At 46.7% G+C, this 23,736-nt stretch overlaps 1 protein-coding gene across 1 annotated transcript in view; it reads right to left on the bottom strand.

Annotated features, from left to right (window-relative positions):
• Nucleotides 1-11,910: 11,910 nt before the first annotated feature.
• Nucleotides 11,911-23,736, bottom strand: part of DBNDD1 (dysbindin domain containing 1) — a 302,296-nt gene continuing 290,470 nt past the window's right edge. The window contains exons 3-4 of the mRNA XM_086945780.1: nucleotides 14,487-14,618; nucleotides 11,911-13,270 (exon numbers count right to left, since the gene is read on the bottom strand). Coding sequence (XP_086801906.1) covers nucleotides 13,107-13,270; nucleotides 14,487-14,618 — 296 coding nt within the window. The 3' untranslated portion in view covers nucleotides 11,911-13,106. The remainder of the gene's footprint in view (nucleotides 13,271-14,486; nucleotides 14,619-23,736) is intronic.

The raw sequence follows: 23,736 nt of genomic DNA, 5'->3' as shown, positions 1-23,736 counted from the left end.
TATTCAGCCGTTAGTTTCAGTGGTTCTGTTCATGTCATTGCTTAGGTCTTGTTGCAGCAGAGAAAAGTTATTTCTTAGCTCTTCTATCTTAGACTTTAACGCATCTTTAGAGAATGTAATCACCTGTACTATTTTGGTCACCTCGTATGCCACATCAGGAAGCCCACACCACTGCAAGGGTGCCATAGCAGTTGCACTTAGCTGCTGGTCAAATCATATTTTTCTATGGTACCCTGTTTGCAGCAGCGCTTATCTTACACTCTGGAGACTACCAAAGGACCGCTCTAAACTCACGTCAAGATGAATGGGATGCAACAGATCAGAGTGGAGAGCAACTCCACCTATGTCAATGCAGGTGCGTACAACTGCTCAGCATTCCGCCTGTCCCCAAAATCACTGTGTTGTACCGTGAAAAAACATGTTGGTTTTGAGTTGAATAGGCAGGTGAATACAGCTGTGAAAAGTAAAGGTGGAAGGGTTAGTAAAGAGAACTTATTTTTGAGTTTTATATCCCAGTCCTGGGCATCAGTCCTTAGAGCATGAATGAGGACTGTCTTTTAATCTTTGCATCTTCATGATATTTTGGTAGTCATTTGCAGAGGAAGTGTGGTAGGTTATAGTCATGCAGTTAATACTGTGATTCCCCTTTCATCCTGCATTCCTCCCTGACCTCTCAGCTAATGAAATTTGTCTGTTCACTATGTACTCCTGTTGGTAGGTACACTGTAACTGAATGCTTATGCCTTTTTTTCAAAGGGCATTCCCAAAATGCAGGTTTGCTGAGCAATATTTGTTTATTGATCCAAACTGTAAATATGATGCCAAGTGTACCAAACCCGATTGTCCCTACACACACGCCAGCCGACGACAGCCTATGCAGCTAGCTGAGGGCACGGCTCCTGTATGCCATGTTCCCTACTGCCGATATGATACCCAATGTACCAAACAAGAGTGTCCTTACATGCACGGAAGCCAACTAAATCCCATGCTCCTGCCTAAGAAATGTAAGTCTGCCAGCTTTTTAATCTGTTTCGATAACTTTTATAAAATGTGCATCTATTTATTTAGAATATAGTTCCCAACCTATCTAATGGTGCACATCACTTTTACATTATAATGATTCCTTGCCCTTCCAGTGGAAAATTAGCCTCTCACTTAACATTAAATCAATGTAGTTACCTCCTTTACTAATAGCAGCGAGTTTTTCAGTGCTTGTAGAACTTTGCTTTCATGAATTTCCTTGCAGATGGTGGCTTGCATGATTCTCTGTTGCGTGATAAAAATGAGTTGCCAACTGTCCTAAAGGGCCCAGCTTTAGCCCATTTCACTTTGGAGAAGCATAATTCTGCAATTACTGAAGTTCTTTGCATGCATGTGTAATTTCATACCACATTTGGTGTCTATCTCAGTGAGGAAGTCGGTGTGTGAAGTTTGACAGCTCTGATGTATGCCTGGTTTATTAAAATGTGCCTCTTTTTCAGCACAAGTGCCAGCGTCCTCATCCACAACTCAACAGTGCAAATTCTTCCCAGCTTGTAAGAATATGGACTGTCCCTTTTTTTAACCCAAAGGTAAGAAGCTGTATAACTCAAAATATTTTCTTCTGTTTCCAATAGTTGATTCTGTTTCAACCTAATTTCGTTATGGAGTATTTTAACCTCTGGAAATTCAACAGAATTGAGGTTGATTGTCCTAGCGGTTAGGCCACATCCTCTCCCCAAGAGCAGCCTTGTTGCTGCACTAAGCTGTCTTAAATCAATGATAATATTTAACTTCTTGAAACATTAGACAGATGGTACTCATATCACTCCAATTGCTGTGATCTGTGATATGCCAGAAGCATGGGTATTTGTCTGACACTCTGAGCTACTGAAGAAACATCGCATTCAAAGTAGTAGTTTTTCAACTTTATAGTAGATATTGTGCACTCGAGAATGAGCTACACTGACCTCAAATCTCTAGCAGAACACAAATAGTTATTTTATTTTTCCCTCAACTAAAAAAAAGTATTTGTAACTGAAATGCTGTTTGATCAACTGAGCCCAGTTGTCTGCTTTTTAGTTGTTTCACTAAACATAATTTTTTCATTTCTGTTGCTCCCCTCTCCATGTTAGAGGCATAGTTAAAAACGTGTTCAGGGATTGCCTTCATTCTCTTCTAATTATTGGAAGGCCTTTTTAGTCTCATGTTAGGACTTGACATTCTTGTATTTTCTCCTACCTCTGGGAATTTAATTTTGCCTATCTAGCCTCCTGCCTTTTTTTAGGTCTCGGACCGAAGGCTGCGCTTGCGCAGTCTCCGGTCGGAGATTTAATGATTTTTCACCCTCTGTGCCACCGCTGGTAGTCTCTGCCACTCGCCCTGTGCCACTGTGCTTCTGCAAATCTCCCTACCTCTGATCCCACTGTGCCAGCTGGGCACTGCCCACCCTCTCTGTCGCCCTCCCTCCTATGCTAGTCCCCTTCTACTCTCCTAGCAGTAGGGCACCGCCCACCTCCTGACATCGGTGTCTCATGTGCTGGCATGGAGGTTACACTGGCTGCACCCGGCTGGCTGGCAGTGCCACGCTCTCTGCGTCGATGTGTGCGTCGTCCTGCAGACAAAATGTTTCCCAAATCTGCTTTACAAGTCTGGTGGGCTGTGTTAATTTTATCACTGCAGGGTGGCCAGGCGATTAGCCGGGGCAGTCCGGGTTTTTAACCTTGGATGCTTTATGTAATTATAGGCTACAAATGTCCGTGTTTTCAAAGAAAATTCACTAAGCACGTGGAGAGGATTATCTTGTGGGTTTATCTAGCCCCCTTGTAAGAGAGTAATTTATGTAACGCACATCACGCTGCTCACAAACTTGCATTTTACGCCCCCTTAGACTTAGCCTCCCTGTTGCATATGTTCCATGGTTGCGAGTGCATTGGCATCACTCATGTTCCTTTCCGCATTTGACGTAAAGCACTTTTGTGAAAGCGCTACACAAATAACAGATTTTTATTTGAATAAAAACAAAAGGTGCGGGGTGCAACACCTGCTTGTTTTATGGTCATGGGAAGCAGGTGCTCTGTGTGTGTGTGTGTGTGTGGGACTCTGTGTGTGGCTATGTGTGTGGCTCTGTGTGTTTGTTTCTCTGTGTGTGTGGGCGGGGCTCTGTGTGCGGGGCTCTGTGTGTTTGTGTGCGTGGCTGTGTGTGTGTGCGTGTGGCTGTGTGTGCGTGGCTCTGTCTGTGCGTGGTTCTGTCTGTCTGTGTGTGCGTGGTTCTGTCTGCCTGTGTGTGTGCGCGGCTCTGTCTGCCTGTGTGTGTGCGCGGCTCTGTCTGCCTGTGTGTGTGCGCGGCTCTGTATGTGCTCTGTGTCCGCTAATACTCTCTAATGCTCACCTATTGCCATTGTAAATGACAATACCATTTATTTATGTTTAAAAAAAAATAAGAAAAAAAATGTCAGACAAGTCAACTCTGTCTCATCTTCATGCTTCAACATCCTCCGCATGCTCAAAAAAACATTTCGCTGGATCCCCACCGAAACCAGAAAAACAGTCACCCATGCACTGGTTACAAGTCGCCTGGACTACGGAAACACCCTATACGCCGGTATCACCGCAAAACTCCAGAAAAAACTCCAACGCATCCAGAATGCATCAGCCAGACTCATACTAGACATTCCGCGTAAAGACCATATCTCTAGCCACCTGAAAAACCTCCACTGGCTCCCCGTCAATAAGAGGATTACTTTCCGCCTCCTAACCCACGCTCACAAAGCACTCTACGAACTTGGACCCGAATGCCTCAACACACGACTTTCCTTCTACACCCCCCCTCGCCAGCTACGATCTTCCAACCAAGCCCTTGCTACCATTCCTCGCATCAATAAAACCACCATGGGAGGTAGATCCTTCTCCTACCTCGCAGCTAAAACATGGAACTCACTCCCCACTCACCTACGTCTCACTCAGAACCACCTAGCATTCAGAAAGCAACTTAAAACCTGGATATTCGACAAGTAATTCCCATCCCTTCCTCAAGCGCCTTGAGACCCTCTGGGTATGTAGCGTGCTATATAAATTTCTGACTTGACTTGACACTGGTCACATCAATTTGCTTTTGGGGCTCTGCATCTGGGGGGATCGGACATTCACGAAATCAACTGGGGTAAGCGTGCAGGAGTGGCACCTATTTATCCTCCGCATGCAACTTCCAGAGCAGAACGGAGTCAGGGCGGAGCCGCATGGTGCCACCTACTGGCGTGTAGAGGTATTACTGAAAGGTGTCCGGATGCAGTCTGACACCTGGGGAAATTGAAAAGTTGAGGAAGCTGCGGCTAGATGGAGCCTTTACCAGAAAGAGCATTATTGAAGGTAATAGCTTGTTCTTTTGATGGGTACTCTATCTAAACACAACTGTTGGTAATAAATAGTGGAAAACTGAAAAACATTAACTGAATGGCCACTGTAATAACTATCAGAAACAGAGCAGATTAATTTAATGGTGAATTGAAGGCAGGAAACGCTTATACAACATAATTTGAAGTACACAATAGCGAGCACCAGCATCTGGGCCTGAGGTTGCCAGGTCAAAGGAAGTGTTGAGAAGAATCTGGCTTTACTTCTATGCAAGTCCTTTGTTGGTCCACACAAATGGAGGAAAGCGCTGCAGATGGGTGTAGCACGAGAACACACTGAAAATACTCTTCTGTTGTGCGTACTGCAAAATAAAAAAAAAACACAGGAAAACACGCAAAAGAGAGCAGAGGTAGATATGTGGTTCTACCTAATGCACTCAGATTAATGTACCTGTTGTCAAGAAAATGTAAAAGCAAATTGAAATTCAGTTTTTGTTTACTTTTGCCATTTATAGTTGAAATTTCCTTTAAGAAACTGCAAACTGTAAAGATTAACAACTTTTATTCTTTACATATGTTTTTTCACTCTCCTTTCATTCCCATATTGCTAAATTAGAAGTGTTGCCAAGCTCTGAGATCCTTTAACATGTGGTATAGAGTCTGTACCACCATGGAGCCAAACTTCTGACACGTCACTTCCTGTTTTCAGAGGGACAGCAGGAAAAACCTGCATTTGTTTGCAGTTCTATGCAATAAGTAACAGCAGCTTCTTAACCTGTTTTCTACATGTCATTTTCTTAGCTACATGAGTTTCTCTTGCCAACCTCTTCCCTGCATACATGCCATAGCAAGAGGTTTAGAAGAAACAGGGAAAATTGAATCTCAGCATAAAAGTGCATTGAAATGGAAGGCATTTTAAGTGGGCAAAAGCAAAACTAAAGCCATTTCTGTCTTAAAGAATCGAGTGCCACATTAGCATGTATGCCCATGTCATTGTCATAAGATTGGCTTTCTGCCAGCCCTATATTTTGCTCCTATAGCACTAAAGCTTTTATCATTATGTGTATGGGCTTAGCCATTGGCAATAAGCATGCTTAGAGTTCTGAGTATCAGACAGCTTTCTTTAATCACTTAATTAGGCTGTGTTTTCGACAGGCCTTGGTAGGAAGTGCACCTGCTTAGATGTAAATGCAGATACCTTACTGCAGGCGAACACAACTACAGCAGCCTGTACAGATGCAGTAGAAATGGCTGCATGTCAGGAATGCTACACATGCAAATAACCCTACAACTTCACTAACCTTTTGAAGATATGTGCTTGTCAGGACCAAACCAGGGTGAACTCTTGTAACTTTGCTGCTCTAAACATTGAGGTGAGGCTTACATAAGTGGAAGAGGAAAACAGGATTAACTATGATCAACATTTGTAACTGCACTATTTGGCTTCTCCAGGCAATAGGCCTGATTGTTTCTGGATATTAATTTCCTGCTGAGAGTAACATTTACAGCGAGTGACTTGTCACTAGAAATCCCTAACTCTGCTGGAATACTTGGGTAGGCCCAGTAATTAATCCATTCAACAAACTCATTACAACGATCCGATACAGCTCACAGGAGAGTGAGAACGTTGGTCAACAAGGTTTCACGCTATTTAAAGTTCCTGTGAATCAGGACCATGTAACCTAATCTGGGTCGGATTTTATACATCATAAGGTATGCCCTACACTTTGAGAATGACCTTTTGTGATTGGGCATTGTTGTGAAATACCACTACTATAACCCCAATTACTGGTAGATAAGGTTACATGGTCCTGACAGCCAGATCCACTACGACGTTAAACAGCACATAACATGTTGACCAATGTTCTCACTTTCCTGTGAGGCAGGGGAATGGGGTGGGAAGTTATTTAATTGCCTCAAATTGTAAAGCGCTCTGATATCCTTTGAGATCAAGTTTGCGCTATATAAAACTTTATAAATAAAAGAGTCCCTCAGCCCAACGTTGTTCAGCGTATACATGGCACCGCTCGCCCACGTCGCCCGACGGCACGACCTAAACATCATCTCCTATGCTGCTCACCAAGGACCCCCCACACCGCCAAAACCAACCTCCACGAAGGAATGAAGGCTGTCGCCAAATGGATGAGGAACAGCCGTCTGAAGCTGAACTCGGACAAGACGGAGGTCCTCATCCTCGGCTCCACCCCCTCAGCCTGGGGCGACTCCTGGTGGCTGACGGCACTAGGAGCACCCCTCTACACCCACCGACCATGCACAAAACCTGGGGGTCATCCTCGACTCCACACTCTACATGACAAGCAGGTCAAAGCTGTCTCCTCCTCCTGCTTCGACACCCTCAGCATGCTTCGCAGGATCTTCAAGTGGATCCCCACCACAACTAGAAGGACGGTCACCCAGGCCCTCATCAGCAGTAGACTGGTCTACGGCAACACACTCTACCCAGGAGCCCCCCGGCCAAACTCCTGAAACGGTTCCAACGCATCCAGGATGCCTCCGCACACCTGATCCTCGACATCCCGCGCCGCAGCCACATCACACCTCACCTGAGAGACATGCACTGGCTCCCCAGCAACAAGAGGATAACCTTCAAGCTCCTCTCCCACGCACACGAGGCACTCCACGAAACGCACCAGCGATCCTCAACAGCCGATTCAGCCTCTACACCCCATCCCGCCCGCTCCGCAGACTGCGCCCTCGCCACTGTCCCCCGCATCTGAAGAGTGACCGCCGGTGGCAGGTCATTCTCCCACCTTGCCGCCAAGAAGTGGAACACCCTCCCCATCCGCCTACGGCAGACCGAAGACCTCCTAACCTTCAGGAGACTCCTCAAGACCTGGCTCTTCGAACAGTAGTAGTGCCCCCCCCCCCAGCGCTTGAGACCCTCACGGGCATGTAGTGCGCTTTACTAATGCTATGATTGATTGATTGTGAGCTGTACCGGATCATTTTCTCCAACACACCCACCCTTCATTTTTATTTATAACAAGCAGTCCCACATATTTAAATCTTTTAAGGTCTCTCTTAGTTATTTTAGAACATTCTTACACCAATTTGCACTCACTGCACTTCCACTTCCACTTCATCATGGCGTCTTATTTTAAAAGACCTCCAGCAGAGAGCCCCTCGAGCATTGCAGAGCTGGCCCATCGAGGAATTGCCAGATGAGGAAGCGTGACACCCATCTGGGTGTGTGAGGGCTCTTGCTTGTGAGCAATCAGATCCCCCAGAGCTGCTTACTCAGACCCCTCCTGACCTACAGCCCTTTCTGTTTCCCTTTTCTGATTCTTTTAGGAACTGCATACTCTACTGCGCTCCCAGTCCCCTCATCATTGTGTTCTGACGATTGAAACTTTTAAGCAGTACCTCTGCATGCAGTCAGATGGCGCTCTGCGATGCCACGCTAACACCATAATGTTCCGGAAATTACATGTGAAGCCAATAATATGCACCATTCCGGGGGGGGGGGGGGGGGGGGGGTGTTAATGGCAGCTGCTTTCGAGACTATCCATGCCCCCAGATGCAGCACCCCAACAGCAAATTGGCGTCCTCCGGTGTGCAGATTTCTAGACTTGGGATCTTTTTAATAGACATAGACCAACTCACAGGATGGGGGGAGGGGGTCGGGGAGTAATCTGAGGTAAGAAAGAGTCTCTAACAGAAAGAGCATTACCGCAGGTAAGTCCTAATTTTTCAGATTAAGACTTCTAAATGCGGATTCCTCACCTTCTGAATAGATGCCAAAGCATGCAAGGGAGTCTGTGAACTGGCTCAAACCAGAACATCCTGTGCGACCAAGCAGGCAAAATGCCTCTCTTGGAGCACCTGGTAGTCCAGACAGTAGTGCATCATTAACATATGGAGGAACTCAAAGTGCCAAGGCAGTAGTAGCAGCCTTGGGTCTGGTTGAATGAGCCCTTAACCCTTCTGCGGACTGCTCCTTGGGCAATGCGTAACGGATCTTAATAAAGAGCATGATCCAATGAGTGATGGTCCATTTCTGCACAGCTTTGCCCTTCTTGGTTCCTGCAAATCTCACAAAGAGCTGATTGTCCCCTCAATGTTCTCTGTTATTATCAATGTGAAAGCTCAGTTCCCTTTTGGAGTGTAGGTGATGAAATCTTTCCTCCTCCTTAGAGGGGTGAAAGCGGAGCGTAGACCACCAGTGATGATTTGACCGACGTCACTACTTTTGTAAGGGAAGATGTCTGAGTCACAGAACTATACTGTCTGGAAAGAAGGTAGTATACGGCGGGTTGGAAAAAATAGCGTGGAGCTCGCTCACACATCTTGACGATGGTATGGCAACTAGAAATATGGTCTTGAGGGTGAAAAGCCCCAAAACAGCTCTGCATTGGCTCAAAGAAACTGCACATCAAGTATGTGAGGACCATGTTAAGATCCCACTGCTGCATAACAAAGGGCTGAGGAGAAAACAAATGCTAGAGTCTTTCCAAGAAATGCATCACAACAGGTTATTTAAATAATGAGGGTTGGTCTGGCAACCTTAAGAAGCCCAAAATAGTTGAAAGGTACCCTTTAACCATGCCCAATGCAAAGCCTTGCAGAGCAAGGGAGAGCGAACAACAAAACATCAGACAACTTGGTCTATCTGTTGTGTGCCACACAAAACACACATCTGTCTCAACAACAGGCGTATACAGTTTTTGTTGTGGAATGCCTGGCTGCCAAGTTGACAGCAATCACCTCCAGAGAAAGGTCAAAGGTGTTCAGCTGTCACTTTTTAATCTCGGACTATGAAGGTAGAGCTTGTGGAGGCCCAAGTGGAAGACTCAGCCAGTTTCTGCAACAACAGATCCCCCGGGGGAGGCAGTCTGATCGGAGGACAGATGCTCATGCCCAAGAGCTCTGGACACCATACTCTCTGTGCCCAGTCCAGGACCACTAGAAAGACGTGGGCCAAGGCATTCCTGATCTTATTCAGAAATCATAGCAAGAGGGGTATCAGCGGGAAGGCATAGAGAAGTCCTGAGGCTCACGGTAGGTGGAACGCGTCGCAGAGAGAAATGCCTTGGGTACTCCGATGTGTAGTCTGTGGACTGACTGGTGCGCTATCACTGATGGCATCAAAAAAAGATGGGAACCCTGCTAAGGCTGAAGTAATTGTGTGTATGGGGTACCCCTGCCCGAGCCCCGGAAGGATCAAAAGGGCTGATGTAGTCGGTGTGGCAGAACAGACAATCCAAGGGAGCATGCTGCAGCTCTGATTTCTTTGAAGTGATTTAGAGCAGTCTGCTTTATCCCTAACAAGGCAAGTTCCATCACACCTGGACATCACCCGAAAATCCTATGGGCATGGCAACGGATAGCAACGCTAGTGCCAGTAGCTCACCCATTGAATCGGTGGTAATCAGGCCACAATGGATGGTAAATTTAGCAGCATCACAGCCATCTTGTATGGCCTGTGTCAGGACAGGATGAATGTCTCCCACGACACTTGGGAGGACTGGAGAGACACAATCCCATAAAGTGTGAGAAGAGCAGCCCAAAAGGAAACTGGCACTGACCAACCGGAGAGCCAAACCTGTGGAAGAAAATACCCCCTTCCCTTAGGTATCTGCTCTTTTAGATTTCCTATCCGGAGACCAATATTGGTCAGAAAGGCATTCAAGTTTGTCCGACTGGTGGAGGCTTGCACCTCGAAGTTCTCAGGGGAGGGGTGGCAAGCAAAAAGAGCAGGGTTGCTAGGGATGGTGCCGCACAATTTGGCGATTCACAAAGGGACCAGTGCAGAGTTTTGCCCAGGACCCTAAGAGGGTGTCGGTAAGGGCTTCATTAAGACAACAGCGATTCAATATTGGTTCGCCCTGGCTGGAGGACTTTGTTCAGCACTTTGATTTTAACCTCCAACGTAGGGAGCTGAAGTTTGAGAACTTTGGCCACCCTGCGTGTGATCATCAAAAAGGAGGCACTTGCCTCAGTTGTAGGGCTTGGGAATGAGATTAGGCTGGTGTCAGGAGTGGTGTCAAGGCCACTTGAATACTGGAGGTCCTCATATCAGTTTTCTTCTAGGTAGGGTTGCAAAAATGTATCCCCCTCATCATACTCTGTGTCAGAATCTGGCCCAATTAAGAAATGTAGTACATGAGACCTGCCCTGCTGAATCAGGACTTTAAGCAGCTCAGATGGACACTGAGCGTTGCCTCTTTCAAATTCGTGGCAGCACTGATTTGGAGTCGGAGAGCACAACAGGATGCTCCTTGTCCTCCGACTTCATGGACGTCGGGATGTGGGCTGATGTTCCAGGAACTAGTGTGGACCGTGGGGTCGGAGGTGGAGTCAACAAAGCACTGGTAGAGGTCCAGTAATGGTAACAAAGGGTCCAATTGGTGCCGACAGCGAACTCATTGACGGTATCCCAAATGGAGGGCGGTTGTGGCTCTTTGAGGCTGCAGACGCACCAAAGGTTTGAAACAGTTTCAACATTGTCTCATGGAACTCTTGAACCAGCCTCAGAGTCGTAGATGGCCCTGGAAACTCGGGTTGTGCCAGCGCAATGACGATTGACCTTGCGACCGACTTCTATATCAGGAGTGAGATCAGGACCGACTTTTGGACTTGGACTGGTCCCGTACGGGGTCTTCCAATGCTTGGCAACATATAGCTTTGCCTCGCAATCCTGGATGGCATTTGGATTCATTGATGCGCAGTCACTACAGGCAGTAGAGCTGTGGCTCGACCTCAGGCAAACCTAATGTGAATCTGTCACAGACATTTGCTTGCAACAGTCCGTAAAGATTTAAAACTTTTCTGAAAGAAACAAACAGTAGCTCCGGATCTGTGTCTGGTGGCGCAGAAAGAAAGGAACTGATGTCAGTGCGCAGAAGTGGTGCCTATATTGACTCTGCATGTCAATTCCAAGTTGGATCTGCACGCGCCAGCTGAGGGCACACAGAGATACTGCTCAAAAGTTTCTGGATTCAGACTGATGCCGTGGGAAGTATTCAAAAGGTGAAGAATCTTCACTTAGGAGACCTGATCAACATGTTTGGGCTAAAGACTGCTTCCATTCCCCTGAAAAGGTGATTTGGTCTAGCAAGTTGGGATATGCTGCTACTTTGGGCTTGCACTATCTAGGTTATGAATGATACCATTGCTTAACTCCATGGCTGCTAAGGCAATTCCCCTCCTGTGCTGGGAATTGCTATTTTATATTGTTTTTTGACGAGCTGGGCTCGTCATCAGTGTATGAGGAGGCTACACCATGACGAGCCCAGCTCGTCATGAGTGTCGAAGGGGTTAATGATAAAGATCTGCTAAAACAGACAGAACTGAATGTCACTCTGAGAAATTCAAAGTATTTAAGACACATTGACTAAAGCATTTCCACCCATCAGTTTTCTGTTATCTAAGGACAGCTTAAGAATGTTAGAGGTAGATTTAGGGCTTTCTCCTCACAGAGAGAATGCAACCAAAAACTGACAAATTTGTTAGAACACAGCAGGAACTGAAAGGTTTAAACGTTTTCTACAATAACGCATTTAACCTACACAACCTTGACAAACCTATAACACCAACCCACAGCTTTGACTTTCAGAAATAGATTTTAGCAAGTATTTTATTTAATACTTCTCCAGCAGCTGTTTCCCGCCTTATTGTCCTAGGGGATTATTGCAGGGGCAGGAAAGTACACTATTTGTTTCAACAGTCTCAGAAAACCAATGTAAAGCTGGACAGAAGGAGATTGTGCAGTGGAATTATATCAACTAGCTCATCTTTAGTACTCTGCCTGTGACTGCAGTGAAGGCCGCCAACGGACAAAGCCGCATGCTTCTTGTGGGACTTCTCAAGCATGTTATGTGATGCGTTTGCTGGTGGAATGTATTGTTTTAGACAACACAAGAGATTTTGCCAACGACTACTGGCTAAGAAAACTGCCCTGATGCTTCTGAATAAGAGGATAAGGCAGCTGGGATGAAATATGTGCTTACAAATCCATAGAGTACGTCATCTTGCTGGTACATATTTCCAGCATCCAATGAGGAGTGGAATTTACTTGTCTTTAACCCTTCATTTTCCTAACTACCCTCAACATTCTCCATCTTCCACACACATTACCACCTGTTTCCCCTGTTATTATTTGTGAATGGGGACGTCAACTACGTTCAGGTGTTTGCTTCTCTCTCCCATCCCTAACTGTGGAATTCTATTGATGGTTAGGGTATTTCCCAATATTTTTAGATTCATTTCAGTTAAAAGAAATTACCCGCTTTACTCAACTTGGCTACGCAGCCACCAGAATGCCGAAGTCCAACAATTAATGCCTTAATCTTCTCTTTGTCACATGAAGTATCATACATCATTTACAGGCTTTGTGCAGCGTAAACAATTAAAACAATTGTTAACAAGTATATTGTTCTAAAATCACACCATAGGGAAGACACTAGCACCTTCTTAGCAGCGTGGACTGACATCTGACACTTTTTTGGACTGCTCTGGAATAATACTCCAGTTTTAACTAATATCAACTAGACAGAGACTTAAGACGGTTGCACCACCTAGATAACACACACAAACAACAGAAAGCAGTTCAGCTGTAAATGCTACTTGGTAATATCGGGAACCATCTCTGAGATGTTCTGTGTAGGTGGTTGTGAGATTTTTCTATTGAGGTCACATATTTGCCAGTCTTTTTGGTTCCCTCAATGATAATGAGTTGGCACTTTATTTTACATTCCATGAATGAGCAGGTTCTTGAGGAAGTCCTGTTTAATGATATCGCAGTCCAAAAGCCTCCTAGTTCTCCTTTGGTTTTCCCAAAGTGAGGAAATTGTCCACCATGCCAGGCTGTATCTCCGACTCGCTCAAGTGCTTCTTTTCCCGGCTGTGATCTGCTTTCATCCTGGTCCAAGAAGGGGATCGCATGTACCCTGCACGAGGTAGAGGTGGGTGGTGCAGGCCTGCCAACAAATTGAAGATAATTTGCATTTAATTCCTCAATTCCAACACATTTCAGACCATAAGTGACATGAAATAATCACAGAAAGAAGCTTTGGTCTATTAGTCACTATAGCTTGTGAAAGGGCCTCAGCGTATCAGTTTAACTCGCATGTGATTAACTTTAGCCTGGTTCTGCCGGCTTGTCACAAGCAAGGTTTGTGGAAAATTTTAAGATCTCCCTATATTCTAGCTCACATTTTAGTATCATTGGTAGGAATTTAGTGTTTGACAGATTTGTCTGTTCATTTTATAATTTACTCTGTATTGTGCTTTTATGCAACCATTTGGGCACTGTAACACTCTACTGGATACCTAGAGACATACATTACATGTAGTTGGGACCCCAAAAAGTGCTTTATATACAAAAGACAATTGTGCAGGAGTGTAAAATGCTGATCGCCCTCTTTGTCTCAAGTGCTGTAAACTGGTTTGAGGATAGCAGATTTTGATTGTTTTGTTTTCTAAGTCTAGTGATGTATTTGAAAACTAAGGAATTTCTAAGTTGTGATCCTTCCACCGAGATCGCTTCTGGCTACATCTGTGCCAAGTAAAGATCATCTGAGATAAACCAGACTTAAACACTTCTGTTAGAGGGTGCAGTGCTAAGCACCAGTGACAAAGCATACATTCTATGGGTCTCTAGTGGAAGGTGTAGTGTAACACCAGGGTTAGGAGATAGCCTGGGCTTCTGTGGGGGAGGTGTTTCTAGATAGTTTTGGTCTCCTGTTTTGGTGTAGTGTGAGCCATTGCTAGTAAGTAGCCTGTGTCTGTGGCTATTTTCTCCACCTGTGTTAGATTAATGGAAATTTTGTAATATCTCCGATTGCTTCGTATAGCCCAGAGGTATTAAAATTGAATGGAGGCACTACTGCAAGGTACATTAATTTCTGTTAATACTATACCAAGAGATTCTTGGATATAAAGATACAAGAGACCTCAGGTTGACTTAGCCTTGGGAACTCAATAGATTGAGACCCCTCCTCCGGCGGCTAATATGCACGCTGTGCTATAACCTTGCTTAGGCAAGAGGACGTAGGGATCAGTGGTAGACTCAAGCACAAACTGCTTCATTGGAAGGGGTGCTCCAAGCTGCTAAATGCAGAGTAAACTGAGCAGCTGGAACTAGAAACTCTGCACTAGTTACTGCAATCTTCGAAGCGCTCCTTATAACCTCACCTGGTAAAGATTCGGTCTCGTCATCAGAGTCAGCAAAGACTTCGGCCAGCTCTTGGTCAGACATGTCAGTGAGCTCCGTCAGGTCAAGTAGATCAAAGTGCACCTCCAATGAAGAAACACTGCTGAGAGGCTCTACACATAGGGAAGGGCGAAGAAGAGAGAAACAAAGGTATTAGAAGTAGATAACGATTTTGGAGCCTACACATGCCCTCTTCAACTCTACTTCAGATGTTATACAGTTGCATAATGAATGTCTGCTGATAAATAGAGAACTTTCAACATTATGGAGGTGTAACCGAATAGAACACCCCAAACTGACTACGCGCTAGAAGGTATTGTGACGTTGCAGTTCTGCATCCTTTAACACAATCGCGGAAAGGTTGTTCAGTGAGGTCATATTTAGGGAGAAAAAGTGTTTGGAAGAAGCAGGAAGGGGAACATTTTACCTGGTGAAGTGATCTGCAGGGAACATGCATTGTTTGAAGTGGTCATTAAAAAGACCAAACATATTGGCCCAGAATTGCCATGATTTTGCATTGGGGTTGCATCACTTTTATGCCACAGCCCGATGCAAAATCCTTTTTGGCATTTTCTTAGCCACACACAGTCACTTTCAGTGGTTCAGTAAATATAAAGTAAAGCAGCGCTGCCTTGCAATACTTTGTGTCAGGCAGGCATTATAGGAATGGAGAATGGACGTTCCCAAGGATCCACCCATGTATTTTGATGCAAATCCAGATTTACTAAGAGTTGTAAATCTGGGTTTGCACAAAAATGGTGAGCCTCCCCAACAGAACTGCAAGGACCAGAAATATATGTATTTGCCCATGTTAATTCTTCTGTCTCTGTGTGGTGCACTCTGTAACACACATAGAAAGAGGAATATAGCCCTAAGGATTGTTTTGTGCAGGAAGGACACCCTCCCTGCACAAAATCAATCTTGTCTATACTGCCTTCACCCTTGCATTGTTTGGGTGAAGGGTTCCTGCATTGGTGCCAGGCAGCACACAGTGCATCAGCGCAAGAAGAGAGTAGAAATTCTCTATATCTTTGAAAATATGTTCTCTTCCTTTCACACAGTGCAGGAAGTTCCCTTGCTGCACCACAGTGCGTGAAATAATCGCAAATGTCCCCCCATTGTATGATGACTTCATCAGCAGAAATAGCTCACTGTCTTTATGAGCTCGTCAGTGCTGAGAACAGCTTGTGATGAGTTCAATAGCTTGAGGAACCATTTCTTTGATAAGATCACCACAAGGCAAAAAAAGGGTTCGATTCGCAAAGAATTACCTTATGAGTAGGGGTGACTTACTTTTGTAGTACTAGTCGTTTACTTCTGGAGAACTCCTGGCTTACTCCTGGATTCAGGATTAAGCTAATAGTAGTATTTCTAGAGTAAGTCAAAGCAAATGTTTGTGAATCTTCGCATTGTTTATGAAGTTACATTGCTTGATAAGGTAATCAAGAGTTCTAACCCCATTTCAGACTATTGAGTTTTGAAAACTGGTTTGGAGAAAATGATGGAGAAAGGGCTCCGAACCATGTTCGGAGCCCTTCCGACCGAATCGGTCAGTGCCGGATGGATTCCTTCCCGACCGAGCCATTCCAATGGGCTCGGTCGGGAAGGAATCCGACTCGGATTTCCGGACGACGGGCTCGGAGAGCCTGTCCGCAGTCCGGAAATCCTCCAGTACTCCCCTGGTCGCCTCTGTGCGACCGAGGGAGTACCATGGCAGCTTTTCACTGCCTTTTCGTGCTGGTTTGTCTGGCACAAAAAGGCACCTCCGTTGATCCCTGCACCCGGTGACAGGCACCTTGGGGTGCCAGCCACAGGGTGCAGGGATGAACTGCACCCCTGCTTGCTACATTGCAAGCATGCTTTCCAGTCGGAAAGCATGCTTGCATTGTAGGGTATACGGATGCAACTGAACCCTGTTCGGACGCATAGTACTAGCAGGGCTGTAACCGACGACAGCAGGTCGGTCGGTTACAGCTCCTGCCCAATGTCGGACGGACTTAGGTCCGTCCGACATCGGAATAGGCCCCTTAGTGTTTTGTTATCCATTTGAAGTAGCTTTGTGTGATCACTAGTAAGATTTGTGAGTTTGTAAGCCTGTCCAAAGGAGTTCTTAAAAGTCAAAATGGATAACTATCAGAACATCTATCAAAGCCAAATATTGATTATGCATTCTATCATGATCCCTGAACCCTAGTCAAAACCGTAAAAGCAGTTGGAAGCAATGCACCCCAGTAGCAAAAATAGGACTCATATTTTTTGGTAACTCTCCTGAGTTCTGGTAGACTTGGACAACACTGAAGAAGGACCATACTTGAGAGAAGTCCTACAGCCTAGATGGAGTTCATTTTCCAAGTAGGCTATTGCAGGAGTAATGGAAGTAATCATGCACCCTAGTAGGGACAGAGGAAGGAGCTGAAAACCATAGAAGATACACTGTTGCTGACTGCGGCAGGAGTTGCACAGCCTGGCACTAGTCAGAAACTTTATTATGAATTGCAAAGCGCTGTAGGAGCTTCTAAGCCCACTGGGCGATGAAGGCTTATATTAACGTAGTAATGGTTCTGTCAGTTTCCTTGAAATATAAATGACTATTTGGAAGTTGTAAATAAAATGGAACTCACAAGACCATTATATGGCAATGTTTCATATTAGAAAACACATACTGGACACACACGCAGAAATTAAAGCATCAATATAAGGATTATAAAGTTTCTGCTGATTTCACTTCTGTGTGTGTGTCCACTTTGTGTGTTGTGATTTGATGTACTTGCCACATAATGGTCCTTTGAGGTAAAATCTATTTACTTCTCAAAAACAGTAGTTAATGAACCATTGCTTCATTGAATACATTGCGCCCCAGGTGCTCCAGGATACTGTGCTACACCTATATGTAATCAGTGCATTAGATCCCTGGCAGCAGCGATGCTCTGTTAGCTTTTCCAAGAGGCTGTTAGGAATTGCAAACCCTTGTAAGAGTGGTGTATTGGGGCAGGAGTCACAATTCTTGATAGCAATCGCACAGTAACGAGCTCCACAACTCAGTGTGAAATGTGCTTCTTTGTAAGAGTTGTGAATCCTGACAGCAATTCCAAGCACCCTGTAAAAATATGAATGTTATCAAAGTTGTGAACTCTAGTAGGTGTTGTATATACTGGTTGGATGAGTGAAACACAGTAGGCTAGGATGAATCTTAGAACTAGTTGTGTCCCCCAGTGTAATTAGGACTCCTGGAAGATCTGTACTCTACAAGGAAAAATAACTATTTGGTGAATTCTGAACCTTGTTTAGTTACGGCCCTTGGAAGAGGATGTGCACCCCAATACGAGTTGTACACCATGCGTGTCCAGCTCAGTGTCAGGCTGCAGTAAGGGTTGTGCTCTCTAAACCCTGGTAACTGTTGGGAGCAAACAATCATAGAAACTACTAGATAGAGATTCCTCTCCTTAGAATTATTGATTAAATTGAGTCTTTCCCACCAGTCGTTGTCCAGGTCGAAGTCATTGTCGGGTAAGCCCCACAAGAAAAAGACCAAGAGGTCAAAGCGGCCTTCGCCGCATCGATTCAAGTCTTAGGACGAGGTGCTGTAACTACGTCACAACTCTAGGCCCCACTCAATTTGGTCCCCTCCACAGCCAGAGCCTGGGTCTTCCCTGCGCCACATCTTTCTGAAGTTCCTGAAGCAAGAGCGACCTGCTCCCAATTCAAGGAGTTCTATGAGGCCATGCATCTTTGGGCGTCCGGATCCCTCTGGAGACCCTTGGGCCCCACAGGTTATGGGAGGTGGCCCGACTGGTTTGATCCGTCACAAGATCTGGAGTGACTCCAGTCTCGAATCCATGACCTTCGCATGCTTGTTCCAGTGAGGCCATACCCAGCCTTGGCAGCGCTGAACCCATATTTGTTCCTGACTCTGGTACGGTGCCTGACCGGCATCATCCAATGTTGGCTGTGGTGCAAACTGGACCATGACCTTCCAGGTCGGAGCCAGTGCCTTTTCTTACCTTACAGGGCTTGTGAGGAGACTATCTGGGATGGATCTGATGATCCTTACAGCTACCCTGATCCACTAGAGGAACCTTTGACCAAAAACAACAGGCATGATGACCTGCCTGATGCCTGTGGTCTGGACACCTCACCAGACACTGACCCGGTCTCCACTCCTAGTGTGGCAACGGAGGAAGGAGTCTTTTTTTTGCTATTGTAGGACAGAGGATGGCTGAGGTTCTCGACCCTACCCTAGGGGGAAGTAAAGACCACTGTCTTGACAGAGATGCGTCAGCCTGGGAAGTCCCACACAGAATCCCTTTTGCTCTTTGCTGATGTCCTGCTTGGGGACTGGGCCAAGCACTACACAGGCGCCTCTATGTACAGGACAATCACATGCCACCACTTGGCTGCTGCTGAGTTACCATGACTCCACTCCTGAGAGCCTAGTGGTGCAGTCCTCTACCTCTGAGGTTAACCGTGATACAATTCCTACCACTCCACCCAATAGGGAACTCAAGAGGCCATATACTTTTGGGAAGAGGATTTTCTCTTCCATCAGCCTTACGCTGTGGTCAGTGAACACTGTGTGCCTCTTGGGCTGATCTAGCAACAAAGTGTGGGACTCTGTGGTGCAGTTGCTGCCCATGGTCTTGGAGGAGGCCCAAGCCGACGGCAGGGATGGAGCCAAGAGCATCATCAGCTTGCTAAACACAACAACCTCTCTGGACAGGGCCATTGCTTCATCAGTGGCACTTCGCCTGGTTGTAGTCAACCGGCTTCTTGTGGTATGTCCAGGCATCCTTTATCGACATGCCATGCGCCAGCACTCGTCTGTTCGACTACAAGGCCAATTCAGTGCTTGAGCGCAATAAGGAGAGAAGGGTCACTGCCCAGTCGTTGGAAATCACCATGGGCCCATGCCAGCCGCACTTCTTTTTACTCCTTCCGTAGCTACAGTAGGGGCTACCAGCTGCATCCTTCCAACCCAGCCACCATGGCCAACAGGCTTCCCAGCCTTTTCCTGTTCACAGGCTCAACTCCCACAAATCCACTGGAACTCACAGCCAGAGATCTGCCCAGTGCGCCACCCCCAACACCCTCTGGCAGTGGCTGCCTCCAAGCCTCTTTAGTATGTCCTCACACCAACATGGGCATCCTGTTGGCAGCAGGATCAGGCATCATCTGCACTAATGGCACGCCATAACTTTGGACAAATGTGTGCTTCAAATTGTCCGATGGGGTTATCTCTTTCCAGTTACAGAAACCTTGCTGTCCCTGTCACCGTCCCAAGATTGGCTGGCTGTGGACAGCTTCACCTTATTACGACAGGAAGTGCAGGCCCTTTTGGCAACAGGAGCCATCGACAGGGTGTCACCATCAGAAGAAGATTGTGGTGGTTATTCCCTCTACTTTCTGATGCCCAAGAAGGAGGGAAGCTGCCATCCTATCCTAGACCTGCCCCCGCTCAATGATTCCTGAGGAAGGACAAATTCAATATGCTAACACTTGCTCAGGTCCTGTCACCACTCGAGCATGGAGTCTGGTTGGTAACACTGGACCTGCAGGTCACCTATTTTCACATCCAAGCAGGCCCCTCTGTGTTACCTGTTGTTCACAGTGGTCCAGGTACATTTCCAGTTCGCTCTGCTTCCCTTAGGTTTCACCAGTGCCCTTTGGGTGTTCACCATGGTGATGCTTGCAGCACATCTGCGTAGGTCTTGGGTTGCAGTCTTTCCCACCTCCATGACTGGCAACTGAAGGCAGGCTCACCCTAGACAGTCGTCACCAGACCTCCTGTATTCACGGGGGTTACTATCGACGTAACAAAGTCACACCAGGCTCCTTCTCGGACACTCTCTTTTATCAGAGCATTACTGGACACCGTGCAATTCTGCAACTACCTTCCGGAGTGGAGAGTCATGACATATGGGCTATGATCCAAATGTTTCAGCCTCAGTCCTGGATTTCAGTGACAATGACTCTCAAGACGGCTGGGTCTGATGGCCTCTTGCATTCTGCCGGTGAAGTCTACTCAATGGTATATGCAGGATGGTATATGCAGGCCCTAAGGTGGGATCTGAAGTCCCAGTGGGCACAACACCAGCAGAATCTCTCTGCCTGGTCCAAATTTTTGAGGAGACTGTGAAAGAAGCACAGCAGTGGTTAACAGACCACATCTGGGTCAGAGGCACACCCATCTCCCTTCCCCACCCAGTAATGACTGATGCATTGCTTTTGGGCTGCAGTGGCCATCTGGGAGAGGTGGTGATCAGGGGCTTCTGGTCTCCGGCAGAGACTCAGTTCTACATCCATCTTTTGGAGCTGAAAGCGATTCGCTTGTCAATGAAAGCTTTCCTACCCTCCATCAAAGGGAAGCAGGTCCAGGTATTCACGAACAACAATACTGCAATGTGGTACTGCAACAAGCAGAACAGAGTGGAGTCATGGACCCGGAGCCAGGAGGCACTGCGCCTCTGGATTTGGCTGGAACATCAGGATATTCTTCTGCTTGTGCAGCACCTGGCGGGATCTCTAAATGCCAAGGCAGACAAACTCAGCTGTTGATGCCTTGTGGACCACACATGGAGACTGCATCCAGAGGTGGCTTAAGGTCTCTTTCAGGACTGGGTAGAAATCTATTCACCACCACCAAAAATGGGCAATGTTTGCACTTATGCACGTTGGAGTTTCCAAAGCGGCTCTCGCTGAGAGATGCATTCTGACTAGACTGGAATATGGACTCCTGTGCGCCTTTCCGTCGATATCTCTCCTCCACCGGGTTCTCAAGAAGATCAGAACTGATCAGCCCAAGTCAATCTAGTGGCTCCCTACTGGGTGAGGAGAGTATGCTATCCAGAACTCCTGAGCATGTGAATCCATTCTCCGATGATGAGGCTGCCCCTTCAGATCTTCGGTCACAGCAACAGGGTAGGGTTCTGTATCTGAACCTGGGCAGTCTCCACCTTCATGTATGGAGATCAAACGGCGACAGTTGAGATTATTAGACCACCATCCCGATGTTTGTGATGTCATTGTGGCAGCCAGTTGTCCCATCGATAAAGAACATATATGCCTACATTGGGACAAGTTTGTGGCATGGTGCATGTAGAATTGTGTGAGGTAGTCTAGTGGTTGGGGGGCGGAGTCATGGGAGGAGCAGGAACAGGAGGAGCCGGGGAAAGGAACGAGGCAGTTAGAGTAGGGACAGGGACAAGGATGGATGTATGTAATAAAGCTCCCTTACACCCCTAAGATAATTGTCTGTCATTATTGTGAGGACATGACAACTGGCGACGAGAGTGGGATCTGCATGCCCAGTACCCACAGAACCTCCTGAGAGCACCCGGTCCCATGCAGTGCCCAGAAGAAAAGAACGCTGCTGTGTGGAGCCGAATTGCCGCCTAAAAAAGAGGCCAGCAGCAAGAGACCCTCTCCCCACAGCCAGGAAGTCGAGGGAGCCCAGAAGAACTGAGTGAACAAGCGCCCGAGCGTCCGAAGAAAGAAACGCTCGATCGCGCCAAAAACGCGACACACGCCGGATGCGTGCAACTTGGTGTGCCACAAAAGAAAACAGAGGTCGGGAGCCCACTCCGACTCTGTCCAGTGCCCCTAGAAGTGCAGGAGCATTGCCTCGAGTGAAGGACATGGTCCCAAAGAAGTCCGGCGGTGAGTGAAGCCGAGCGCGGTGGAACCGGAGCTTCCAAAGCAGCCGGCATCGGAAATCTCACGCCCGATGCGTGAGCTTTGACATCGTGTCGCAGCGTGATTGCGGCAGCTAGAGCAGCAAGACGTCGGGAGCCCACCCCGGTCCTACCTGACGTGAGGAGATCCTGAGCGAGCGTTCAGCGTGGACATCACATGCCTGCCCGGTGAGTGCATGTAGGCTGCCGGTACCCGATAGCTGAAAGTCAATAAGGGGATCCAAATCTCGGGAGACACGGGATTTCAAGCCCGGCGGCCATCTTTAAGTCAGGCAGCCACAGCCATCCCCTATGTGAGAACTAGAAGCGGCCACCTTGGAGTCAGGCACCCTCCTGTTTAATAAAAACATTGGCAAATGTGAAAAGCAAGCATTGGCAACCGTAAGGAAACAAACCTGGGGAAATGTAAAGAACAAGCACTGGTAAAGACAAGAAGAGAAATGAGAAACAAGCATTGATATACGCAAAGAGCCAAGCATTGGTACATACAAATAGACAAGCATTGGCGAAGGCCAAAACAAGCAGTGGCGAAGGCCAAAACAAGCAGTGGCGAAGGCCAAACAAGCAGTGGCGACGGCCAAAACAAGCAGTGGCGAAGGCCAAACAAGCAGTGGCGAAGGCCAAACAAGCATTGGCAAAGACCAAACAAACACTAGCAAAGGCAAGCAAGCATCGGTACATGCAAATAAACAAACATTGGTGTATGCAAATAAACGAGCATTGGCGAAGACCAAACAAACATTGGCAAAGTCAAGCAAGACAAGCCTTGGTAGGTGCAAATAAACAAGCACTGGTAAATGCCAAGAAATAGGCATTGGTAAGGCAAATAAATAAGCGTGGATAACGGCGCGTGAACAAGTCTTGGCAAACCAAAACAGAATAAGCACATGCAAACACGAGAGTGAATCAACTAACACGCACAAGCAAGCTCAAGAGTGACTTACCAAACATGCATTGACAAAAACAAATGTCAGTACGGGTGGAAACGCGAACATTGAGAAACGCAAGCGAATGCGCAGTAAGACGACACTGAGCACAAACCGAAGAGCGCCGAAGGAGAAGAGCTGCTGGGCAGAACTGCAGAAGACCCAGAGGAAGGCAGTCCTACAGAGGACCCCGGAGAGAGTAGAACCATCCAAGTTCATTCATCGGCGCATACATTGATGGTTACAAAGACTATCAACTTCTAAGCAAACGACCAGACCAAAGACGTTGACCAGAATCTCCCTCTCTCATGGCGGGAGGAGACGCAGCACAGCGGGTCACTTCATACAGTGAAGTACGGCCCCCAGTGATGCAGACTGATGATTGGATCTCGGACCTCAAACGACACTGGTGGCTCGAAGCATTAGAAGATTTCTTAAAAGCCAATGGTGAGCAAAGAGAGAGAAAATGTCTGATGCTACTCCTCCATTTGGTGGGTCCGGAGGGCCGATGCCCAATCAGGACATTTTCCAAAGAGGATACAGAAATCTATAAAAGACTCCAAAGGGAGCTCTGTGCCCATCTCAACGCACAGACAGATATGGATCATAATCGCATG

Source organism: Lissotriton vulgaris, chromosome 12 (assembly GCF_964263255.1).
Source record: "Lissotriton vulgaris chromosome 12, aLisVul1.2, whole genome shotgun sequence".
NCBI classification, from domain to species: Eukaryota; Metazoa; Chordata; class Amphibia; order Caudata; family Salamandridae; genus Lissotriton; species Lissotriton vulgaris.
Note: the sequence above shows the minus strand (reverse complement) of the source record. Positions and strands in the feature narration are given on the sequence as shown.